Raw genomic sequence first — 12,059 nt, 5'->3', positions numbered from 1 at the left:
CAGATAGTTCATGATATCATCCTTTATAACCACTATACTAAAATCCTCAAGAATATTATAAAATTTCCCTCATTTGTTGGTTTAGGTAGAGGAACTTCCAGGTCTAAAAATACATTAAAATTCAAGTCCTGCATTATATTTTGGAATTTATCAATGCAAATATTAGTTTACTTCAAACTTATTGGTTAACAACATGAAATTTCATTGGTAATAGTATCAAATGCAAACGATGTGGCAATGTGACATCCTGAAAAAGCCCCACCCATTATCTTTATGGAAAAAGCTGAAATAGTTGATAAATTTAGCACCTATCTTTGAAATCTTATTTAAACTCATGGTGCACTCCTAATTCAGATGGGGTTGAGGTCAAGAGCAATACTTGACCATTTTTACTGAAAAGAAAATGTTTAACCTTCAGACTTAATGCAAAGAGAGTAAAAGAAAACTAATACTGTTCTGTTTAATATAGTCAAAACAGCTACTTTAAATAAAGCATTAATAGCAAATCATATTTCCTGAGTAAATATCTATATAAAATACTACAAGAGACCATCTCAACAGTCAAAAATAGCATCTAATAAGTACTTCAGTTTCAGAGTACCTCAGTTTAGAACACATTTTACAACAGCCTTAGTATTAATTTGTGAGGGCATGGCTCAATTTTTGATGATATAATACAGTAAATGTGCATTTCAATGAACTACAGTTTATTTACTCTCAGTAAAATTTGATCCAAGCATCAAAGGCTTGAAATGCAAGGTTCACATCTAAAAGATGCACAGGCATATTGCTTTCAAAAGACATTTCCAATCCTCTAGGAGTATTTGTTTTTATTCTGAACTAATCAGAATCACCACAACTGATAAAAAGAAGAAATCTATTGGTTTGTGAGGAGATTTGAAAGGTGACTAGTTATACTTAAGTGAGTTTACTAAAGCAATTGTAAGGATGACATGTTCACTTATCCAAAATAAGGATAAAATGGACACCATTGTAAATAGTAAAAAAGATTTTCTACAAGTTACAGAATTTTACTTTTCACTTGGCCAACACTGGCTACTATATGCAAATAAAAATGGAACCAACCTACTTTTAATGGCTTTTATTTTCAAAGTATTATAGTACAAAACATATCGGAAGGTTAGTAAAATAAAATTTCCACATGTTATTAATTAACTCCACAAATGTCTTTCTGAACTAAGATCCTGGATGGCTAATAATTTCCTTGATCTGAATCAAAATAAAACAGAGGTGCTTATAGTGGGTCCATCAGCTAAAGCCCAAACTGGTCTTGGACTTCGGCTCTCTCTCTGTCTTTTGCAAACTTCAAATTCTCAATCTAGGTGTTATCTTCGACAGTAACCTCTCTTTTGAGAAACAAGTAAAATTCTGCAGTCAAGAGTTGCTTTTTCCAGCTTCATCTATTAGGTAAGATCAAGCCTTTATCTTCTAGGGATCTTGAGAAAGCTACTCAAGCTTTCATTTTTTTTCGACTTGATTACTGCAACTCACTGTATTCTGGGATTAGCAAATCCCTGATATGCAGGCTACAGTTGGTCCAGAATGCTACCACTCGCTTTCTGGTTGGGGCAAGAAAGTATGACTCGGTTTCTCCTATTTTAGCTTCTTTACATTGGCTGCCTGTCAATTTTCGAATTGATTTTAAAATCTTGTTGGCTAGTTTTTAAATCTTTACATGGACTTGCTCCAGCCTTACCAGCCACCCCGAGTGCTTAGATCTTCTGCTCAGTTGTCTCTTGTTGTCCCTCGTACCAAGTGTAAAACTAAAGGGGACAGGGCTTTTGCAGCTGCTGCTCCTCGCCTGTGGAACTCTTTACCCCATCACATAAAGTAGTAGTCTACAATGGAACTGTTCAAAACAAGATTAAAGACTCATTTCTATTCACTTGCATTCCGTGACCTTCAGCAATACTGATGGTTTAATCATTGTGTTTATAACACATTACTTCTATTTATTATGTATTTTATTTATGTTCTTATATTTTATTTCTGTGTATGTTTGTTACTTGTTGGTTTCCTTTTATTCTATTATTGTAAAGCACTTTGACCACAGCATTCCTATGTTGTTTTAAATGTGCTATATAAATAGAGATTGACATTGTTATTAGTACTAGGGTGTTGTACTGTGTTAGCCATTATGGATGTAGTGAGATGACCTTTATTGGCCAACTACAAGGATTACAATATGCAAGCTTGAGGCAACTTGGTCCCTGGCTTGCCTTGAAAGCTTGCATACTGTAATATTTTTAGTTAGCCAATAAAAAGGTGTACAGTGATCCCTCGCTATATCACGCTTCGACTTTCACAGCTTCACTCTATCGTGTTTTTTTTTTCTCATACACGCTTACGTCACTACGCATGCGCTTTCTGAGAACTTTTATCTAACCCTACGATGGCTCCTAAACGTGCTGCTTTTTCTAAGCCTTCTGACAATAAAACTAAGCGCCGGAGGAAGATGCTTACTATCCAGGAGAGGGTGAAACTCTTGGATATGATTAAAGATGGCAATACCCTACAAAAGCCTCCTCACGCATATGAAAAGACAGCGTCAGCAATTGCCTATTAAGATGTTCTTCAGCCACGCACCCAGACACCCACTGCCTACTCCTAGTACTCCTTCAGCGGAAGAAGACAACAACGCACCTGCTGAAGATACTGCACCACCTTTGAAGACTCTCCTACTGAGGTCGTACCTTCATAGGTTTGTGGTTGTGTGTAAGAACTGTGAGTGTGTGTGTGTGTGTGTAATTAAATGTACAGTACAATCTACTACTTGCGGCTTGAGGTGCAGGCACGGCGATGTGAGCAGAGTTCTGGGGCTCCCATCGCTCCCTTTGCTTTTTGTGCGCGATGCGCTGGAAAAATAGACAAAATTATGTCTCTGGAAATAATGTTGATGGAGTACAAATGCCTCACCGCGTAGTAAATATCAGGGGAGATGGTGCTTGCTTATTCTAATCTATAGCTTATTTAGTGCATGAAACTCTGTCAGCCCGAATCTGTACCACTAAAGACGTTGTACGACTTTGGACAGGCACTTGAGGGGATAAAAAAAAAAAAAAACTTAGGTTTTCGGGAGATGTTATGAATGAGCACTTTGATGTTCTCATTCCCTACACTTATTATATATTTGTAACGTCTAATATGTCTTATTTTCTCTTATTTTGTCTAATATATTGGGTAATACGACTGTAATGGTGACTACAGGGTGTTATTTCATGTCTAGAGGGCTCTAAATGTTAAAAAAACGTACTTAGAGGGTCGTAAACAGGTTTTCTATACTCTAACTGGGAAAATATTCGATTTATAAATAAAGAATCCTACTTCGCGAAAATTCATTTATCACGGTAGAGTCTGGAACTGATTAACCGTGATAAATGAGGGTTCACTGTAATTTTGCTTGACTTCACAGTTTTTTTTTTTTAATATATAAATGTAATATGCAAGTATTACTCAAAATACACAATAATCCAGCCACAGGGGATGCACAAACCAATGAGTTTCTTTGTGCTGGTCCCAAGCCCGGATAAATGGGGAGGGTTATGCCAGGATGGGCATCCGGTGTAAAATGTTGCCAAATCAATATGCGGACAACAATACAAATTTCAATACTGGATCGGTCGAACCCCGCGTTAACAACGACCGCCACCAGTACTGTTAGTCAACAGGATGCCGATGGAAATTGGGCGAAGAAGAAAAAGAGGGGGGAGACGTGTTCGGAGGCAGGTAAAGAGAGTGGAACAGAGGGTAGAAACTTTGACTGTTGGCAGTATGACGGGTAAGGGGAGAGAGTTAGCAGATATGATGAAGAGAAGGAAAGTTGATATATTGAGTGTGCCAGAGACTAAATGAAGGGGAGTAAGGCCAGGTGGATTCAAATTGTTCTATTATGGTGTGGATAGGAGGAGAAATGGAGTAGGGATTATTCTGAAAGAACAGTATGTTAAGAATGTTCTAGGAGGTTAAAATACACAATCATTTAAAATATCCAATGCCATTCATCAAAATGTATTTAAAATTTAACAAGGAGGAATAATCATGTTGTATTATCTCGAAAAATGGTATTAAACATTTGAACATAGACTTAAAAGGAAATGCCTTAACTTCCTTGAACTTTATTACAAAGTAAAAAAAGAAATCAAAGTCAGATTACACAACTGGGGTTTGTTGAAATTCAATTGCAAAGCTGGAAAAAAAAAAAAAAAAATAAACCCAAAAACAGCATACAAGCCAGAAGACATACCTTGGCACTAAGGATCCTTTTGAAAACAGGGGATCATCGTCATCCAAGCCTTCAAACAGCTGTGATTTAGATGAACTGGAGGAAGTAAGGGCCTTAGGCCTTACACGTGTTGCAGGACGAAGTGATAATCTATAGCGATTTTGTGTTGTCAGTGTTAACTGCGCTGCAGGATTTGTTGGCTTTAATCTCTGAAAAATAAATAAATAATAAATACAAAACAGAGAAACCATAATCTTAAATTCAGATGAAGTTGCTGGTTTTGTATTTAATGGTATTTTCAAAAATGCAGCACACTGAGTTCATCATGCAAATACTTAAACACTAGAAACTGTTCACTAAATAAAACTGAAAAATAAAATTCCTACCTCTTCTTTCTTCTTTGGATCAGTCAACGGGTTTCTAAACAAAGGTGAATCCCCATACGGATAAAATGTCAGCGTGTTGAAAAACTGCTGTATTATAGTTTGTTGTGCTGCTGAGGCATTTGGATCAGTCAAAGCTGTAAGGAAGTAAAGACATTTTTTTTTTACAAATGTTGTTCCAACAATTTCACAGATCCATACACTCGTTGATTTATCCATCATTACCAACTGCCTGCTGTGGGGTTCCAAACCCCAGACCAGTAGTAGATGTGTTGAATCCAAGATTCCCAAAAGTTCCCACACTACCAAGAGTGGAGCCAATCTTTGGTTGATTATTTCCAAATAGGGATGTTTGGCCAGTGCCCAGAGCTGTAAATAAAACACCAAAGTTAACATTAATATCGAGACTATCATAGCAAAACAGCACTACTTATATTAATTATTTTTATATAATTATATAAATATATAAAAAGAGGTACTATGCACCTGTGATTAAACAGTCATCAAGAGAAGAAAACAGAAAAAGGGAGAAAGACATCACATACAGCTGCATTAACTCAAGTTATATAAGCTAGGATCTGCCGACACTTCAACCCATTTATGTACATTACTGTCTAGTCTTAATATAATTATGTCTTTTATGCTGTACTGCTTTTTCCAGGTGACAGTTTCAGTGATAACAGTTGGTAAAGTTGACCATGATTGCTCAGTGAGACCCGGAAAGGCGTGATTGGGAGGAATGGCCCCCCTGATCTGAACCCGAGCGGCGTTTTGTTATTGGACTTCTGTCACGGATTGTCCATAACTATCACCATGTTCAAGCACAGCGGTATTCATATGTGCACTTGGCACCAAGACACCCTAGGCCTCAGTTCAATGATCGACTTTGTGGTCGTCGGACTTGTGACCACATGTCTTGGACCATCGGGTGAAGAGAGGGGAAGAGCTGTCAACTGATCACCAGCTGGTGGCGAGTTGGCTTCGACGGTGGGGGAGGATGCCGGTCAGGGCTGGTAGGCCCAAAATATTGCGAGGGTCTGCTGGGAATGTCTGGCAGAGTTCCCTGTAAGAAGTAGCTTCAACTCCCATCTCCGGCAGAACTTTGACCACGTCCCGAGGGAGGTGGGGGACATTGAGTCCGAATGGGCCATGTTCCGTGCCTCTGTTGTTGAGGCGGCGGACCAGAGCTGTGGCCGTAAGGGGGTCAGTGCCGGTCGTGGCGGCAATCCCCGAACCCATTGGTTGACACCGGCGGTGAGGGATGCCATCAAGCTGAAGAAGGAATCCTACAGGACCCTTTTGTCCTGTGGGACTCCGGAGACAGGCAATAGGTACCGGCAGGCCAAGCGGAATGCGGCTTCAGTGGTTGTGGAGGCAAAAACTCTGGCGTGGGAGGAGTTTGGGGAGGCCATGGAGAACGACTTTTAGATGGCTTCGAGGAGATTCTGGTCCACCATCTGGCGTCTCAGGAGGGGGAAGCAGTGCAGTGTTAATACTGTATATGGTGGGGATGGTGTACTGCGGACTTCAACTCAGGACATTGTGGGTTGGTGGGGGAGTACTTCAAAGACCTCCTCAATCCCACTAACATGCCTTCCAATGAGGAAGCAGAGCCTGGGGACTCGGACTCTGGGACTGAGGTCACCGAGGTGGTCAAAAAACTCCTTGGTGGAAGGGTTCCGGGGTGGATGAGATACGCTCGGAGTTCCTCAAGGTTCTGGATGTTGTAGGACTGTCTTGGTTGACATGCCTCTGCAACATCGCATTGACATCGGGGACAGTGCCTCTGGATTGGCAGACCGGGGTGGTGGTCCCCCTCTAAGAAGGGGGACCGGAGGGTGTGTTCCAACTACAGAGGGATCACGCTCCTCAGCCTTCCTGGAAAAGTGGGTGGTGGGTCTATTCAGGAATTCTAGAGAGGAAGGTCCGTTGGATAGTCGAACCTCAGATTCAGGAGGAACAGTGTGGTTTTCGTCCAGGTCGTGGAACAGTGGACCAGCTCTACACACTTAACAGGGTCCTGGAGGGTGCATGGGAGTTTGCCCAACCAATCTACATGTGTTTTGTTGACTTGGAAAAGGCGTTTGACCATGTCCCTCAGGGAATCCTGTGGGGGGTGCTCCGGGAGTATGGGGTACTGGACCCCCTGATAAGGGCTGTTCGGTCCCTGTACAACCAGTGTCAGAGCTTGGTCAACATCTTCAGCAGTAAGTCTAACCCGTTTCCAGTGAGAGTTCGACTCTGCCAGCGCTGCCCTTTGTCACCGATTCTGTTCATAACCTTTATGGACAGAATTTCTAGGCGCAGCCAGGGTGTTGAGGGGGTCCAGTTTGTTGGATTCAGGATTGGGTCCACTGCTTTTTGCTTCATCAGGCCGTGATCTTCAGCTCTCTCTGGATTGGTTCACAGCCGAGTGTGAAGCGGCTGGGATGGGAAACAGTACTTGCAAATCCGAGACCATGGTCCTCAGCTAAAAAAGGGTGGACTGCCCTCTCAGAACTGGGAGCGAGATCCTGCCCCAAGTGGAGGAGTTCAAGTATCGCGGGGTCTTGTTCACGAGTGAAAGAAGAATGGAGCATGAGATTGACAGGCAGATCGGTGCAGCGTCCGCAGTGATGCGGGCTCTACATCAGTCTGTCGTGGTGAAAAAGGAGCTAAGTTGTAAGGCAAAGCTCTCAATTTACCAGTCGATCTATGTTCCTACCCTCACCTATGGTCAAAAGCTATGGGTAGTGACCGAAAGAACAAGATCACGTATACAAGCGGCTGAAATGAGTTTCCTCCGCAGGGTGTCTGGGCTTTCCTTTACAGATAGGGTGAGAAGCTCAGAGTAGAGCCGCAGTGCCTCCACATCGAGAGGAGTCAGATGAGGTGGCTCGGTGTTCCAGGCACATCCAACCGGAAGGAGGCCCCGGGGAAGACCCAGGACACGCTGGAGGGACTGTCTCCCGGCTGGCCTGGGAATGCCTCGAGATTCCCCCGGAAGAGCTAGAAGTGCCCAAGGAGAGGGAAGTCTGGGCGTCTCTGCGCTAGCTGCTGCCCCAACGACCCGATCTCGAATAAGTGGATGGATGGATGGATGGATGGATGGTCGGTCAGTAGTTTAAGATCTATATTTGCTATAGGTCTTGTTACATTTCCCTTCTTTTTATCCGGAAATGATACTCAATACCATTTTTACTATGACAAAGCTACCATTTCTTCAACTGAAGAAGAATGAGTGGATAGCAAATTTGGCATTTTGGTCATTCTAACAATTTTAGTTAATTTATAGACTTGCAGAATATAAAAATGACCAAAAATTTAACAAGGTGAACTCCCAAGGTTTTTTTTTGGTTTTTTTTTTTTTTAAACCATCAATCTCAGTATCTGCAGTTACTTTCCCCTCCTTAAAAAAAAATCAGTTATCCTTATCTCTTGTTAACTGGATCTTCTATTAGTATCACAAGGTTATCATTTAAAGAAAGATTAAACAAAACAGTTGTGTGCAAGTTTAAAAGAAGCACAATGCCTGAATAAACTCATCAGGAAACGAGCCATCACAGGACGAACCCTGGACACAATGGAAGCTATTGCAGAAAAGTGGATGGTGGCAAAAATGGATGCCATCATGAAAAAAATCTCTTCCATCCCCTTCAGGAGGTGATCTCTTAGAGCACTTTTACTCACGGGCTTATTCTAACAGTATTCTAAGAAGCACCCCTGTGGGTCTTTTCTGCCCAGTGCTATCAGACATTTTAGTGCCACCCCGGGCACTTGTTCAGATATTTCAAAATATACATTTACTTAGATTTTTTTATTTGTATATCAATTGATTGGCTGTAGTCTATATCCTTGTTTTTAATGTTACTGCTGTATGCATGTGAATTTCCCTTTGAGATTAATAAAGTTTCTCTTATCCATTAGAGAAAACTAGCTCAGAATGAACTAAAGTCCCCTGTAGACTTCAAGCTATAGAATACAAATAGTTACACCTTGTGTTGCAATCATTTTATTACATTTGCTAACAGGTTACTAAAATGAACATTTCCAGAGATATACAATTTAAAATATTAAATAGATAAAAATAGTAAAACAAGACTACTTTTGATAAAGTACAGCTAATAAAGGGGAAATATTTACCTGATCCAAAAGGTGTTACAAGTCCAGTGCCTAATCCACCAGTAGCAGGTTTATTACCAAACAAGCTCCCACCAGTTGATCCAAACCCTAAACAAATGCATATGAAAATTTAAATTATCATAAAAATGTTTAAGTTGGGAGATAATAGCATCCTTCCAAGACCCAAACCATGGCAAATTTTATAGATGTACTAAGTTAAGAATATTAGCAAGATTACTGCAGCAAACAAAATGAGAAAATGAAAACAAAAACCTTAGCTCATCTGACACTGGCAAAGGAGTACAATTAAACTAAAACCAAGAGATGCACCAAAACCAATATTTCATGCCTATTCCAGTGTGTCACATGAACAATTCAAACAGAGTCTGTAGACATTGGGATTCTGTTCAATTAAAATTTTTATGTAAGTTAAAGCAAAGGGGGTGATATAATGTTAAACATTTAAATCTCAATCTCTCTCTCTCATATATATATTATATATATTATGTATATACATATAATATACACACACACACACACACACACACACACAGCAAAGCTGTAGAAAATGGGATAAAACTTCTGAATATCAAGGTGATCAAGTTAGCGAGAGGTCATTTCAAAGCTGTAATGTCATCACAGCACACAACTTGTTATAAACAAGTCAGCCATAGTGCATATTCACTCTATTTTTTTTATTTTTTATTTTTACTCCTCTCCGTGCACAGTCTGAATGGGTTCTTCCCAAAGTAGTCACATGTTTCTTTGAACATCCTAATGTAATCAGAATACAAGTTTAAATGTCACTGTGCTCTGTACAAAAGTTTTTATAAATCCACTCACATTTACAGGCCAGGCCAAAGTTAGCACACGGGGGCTCTCAGCATTTAGAACTGCTAGGCAAGCATTTGAAGAAAGTAAAGATACAATTACAAAAATGGGCATTGTACTATTTCTGTATGTTAGAGATGAAATTGAGCCCTCTCCTTGCCTTGTCTGGAACATAAGTAAACGCCTGCATGTGGAGAAAAGAGTATAAAAGACTTGGACAGCAGCCAAACACTTCAAAGTCGATGGATGGATGGAAGATTACGTCATCCGTCCTGAAAATCCTTCCATCGCAGAGTCAAAAACGGCGAACTCTACATAAAAAGTGTCGTCATGGCTTTCTCGCCTGTTATGCTGTGCAAATCGTCATTAAAGAAAGCCAAGTTATCATCTCTTACGTGATTTTTTACCGCCATATCACTATGAGAGGGATGTCGCCTTTTTACATTATATCTGTATAGTTTCGGGTTACTTAAAACACAGCAATTAAAAAGAACTTATTCCAACTGGGGAGCTAGCGACCCCAAGAGGAAATGCCTAATCATTACTTTAACTTTTTAATTCACTTACATTTCCTGTAGGTTAAGATGAAAAACAACTTCAAAACAGTCTGGGGAGTGCAAGAGTGTGGCTGTTTGGCACTATATTCTGTAACTGAAAGTCCAAATGGGAGATTATTGATGGGTTTGGCCACTTACAGGGAAAACTTGGGGGTTGGTGGCAGGATTGGCAATCCAACCACCAGCAAAAAAAAAATTAAATAAAATTTTGTTCTAGTGTGGTGCCGAGGTGTCACCTGCTGCAGTCAGGTCCCAATCCAGGTGGTTTGTTGTGTGTTTGGAGCGGCATTAGCAAATGCTCCCAACCGCCGCCTCCTCCTCTGCTATGGAACTGCAAAAGCTCATCAAAAGAACATTTTTTTCTCTTCAAAATACAAGTAGGTAGAGGGGCGTGCATTGTTAAAAATGCTAGCTTGCAAACATTAGCTTACAGTACTCGTAGGGGAAGTACGACGACATGCCAGAATGGAGTGAGTAATGGCCCCCTTCACTACACTGAATGCCACTATGAATAAGCCAGAATCTTGTGTTAAAGGATAACCAAGTGAAAGTATGGGGTGTTTAATCAGTCAATACATCGAGCAGTCAAGCTCAAAACCAACACGGGGATCACATCAGACCTCTAGATAGCACTTCTAAAACTTAAGACGTATTACCTCTCAGTAGTGCTTGCACATAGGGCGACACAGAATTGTGCATCTTAAGTAACGATATGTATTGTCTACAATTAATATCTTAATTGATAAATACAACAATGTGTGAGCCAACATTAAATCAAGTATGTCACTCACTTTGCAAAAAATAACCAAAAACATGCCTTGATAGTCTACACATTAACTGCATCGTGTAGCCTAGTCTCACAAGGCCAGATAATTCTCAAATGAGTATATATGTCTGCAGACAATCCCTTAAAAAGTTTGTAATGAATTGTTAGTGAAATCCCATACTGCAAAGGTTACAACCACAAGACATCTTCATAAATATCCACCCCCAATTTATTTAGCCCAAGAAGTTCAAAACTGCCAGGGTTATTGGGGGTGGGGGTGCTAGAGAGCATAAGAAAACCGAACAAAAAATTCAGAGAGAAAATAAAAAGCTAAAATTGCAGTTGTCAGATCAGGAGCTCAGTAGCACAAGGAAACTGAAGTTTAATGATTAATTTGTACATTTTAACAAGTGCCGAGACATGACACCTACATGGATCCACACATTTCAAAAATGCTTCTGTCTGCTATAATATGTTCATGTCATTTTGACTATTAATTCAATATACGTTACAAGAGAAAAACAGAGCCCAGATAAGCATTATGGTCTATGAATAAACTATGTGTAAAATGCTGTGGCTATTCTGGCATTCCATGTTAGCATATCCAATTAGACAGTAATATTAACGTCCTTCAGTGACACAGTGGATGTTGTACAACCTACTGCATGCTTTTGCGGAGGCCATTAGGAAGATTTGTTGATTTGCATGTGCTGGGTACTGAAATCTGCATTTGTTAAGGCTCATTGTTATCAACTTCCAACAGGGTATAACAGATTGTTAAAGATGAATACATATTTTTTATTTTTTGAAAATCTAAACTAAAAGTTCAGAATAACCCCTAACTCAGAGTGCCACTTCCATGAGACGCTGGATTGGCTTAGAAATGCAATAATCAATGAGGAGGTCCAATTCTTCACACGCAGTTTTAAGCAAATTTCACTCATGGTTTTCTCCAAAGACTTCTGACTTAGCAAAAAACCTCATGTAGGATATACTACTGAACATACACTGAGAGCACATGCAGTGTGCTAGTATAGTCATACATAGTCACTGCTCCACTAGATAAACTAGCATAAATAGTTAAAAATGAGTGACCAGACAGCACCGAGAGAAAGAGAAAAGAGAGGAGAAAAAGTGGAAGAGAAAAAAAAAAAAGTCACAACAAGCAGCAAAAACAT

The 12,059-nt window shown here is 40.1% G+C and overlaps 1 protein-coding gene across 4 annotated transcripts in view; it reads right to left on the bottom strand.

Moving 5' to 3' along the window:
• The window catches only part of nup98 (nucleoporin 98 and 96 precursor), a 126,799-nt gene that overhangs the window by 72,175 nt on the left and 42,565 nt on the right, over positions 1-12,059 (bottom strand). For all 4 annotated transcript variants that reach the window (XM_039745711.1, XM_039745713.1, XM_039745710.1 and 1 more), the window contains exons 11-14: positions 8,749-8,835; positions 4,852-4,995; positions 4,630-4,763; positions 4,265-4,452 (exon numbers count right to left, since the gene is read on the bottom strand). In XM_039745711.1, the coding sequence (XP_039601645.1) occupies positions 4,265-4,452; positions 4,630-4,763; positions 4,852-4,995; positions 8,749-8,835 (553 nt within the window). The remainder of the gene's footprint in view (positions 1-4,264; positions 4,453-4,629; positions 4,764-4,851; positions 4,996-8,748; positions 8,836-12,059) is intronic.

The sequence above is a fragment of the Polypterus senegalus genome, chromosome 2 (assembly GCF_016835505.1).
Source record: "Polypterus senegalus isolate Bchr_013 chromosome 2, ASM1683550v1, whole genome shotgun sequence".
Lineage (NCBI taxonomy): Eukaryota > Metazoa > Chordata > Cladistia > Polypteriformes > Polypteridae > Polypterus > Polypterus senegalus.
Note: the sequence above shows the minus strand (reverse complement) of the source record. Positions and strands in the feature narration are given on the sequence as shown.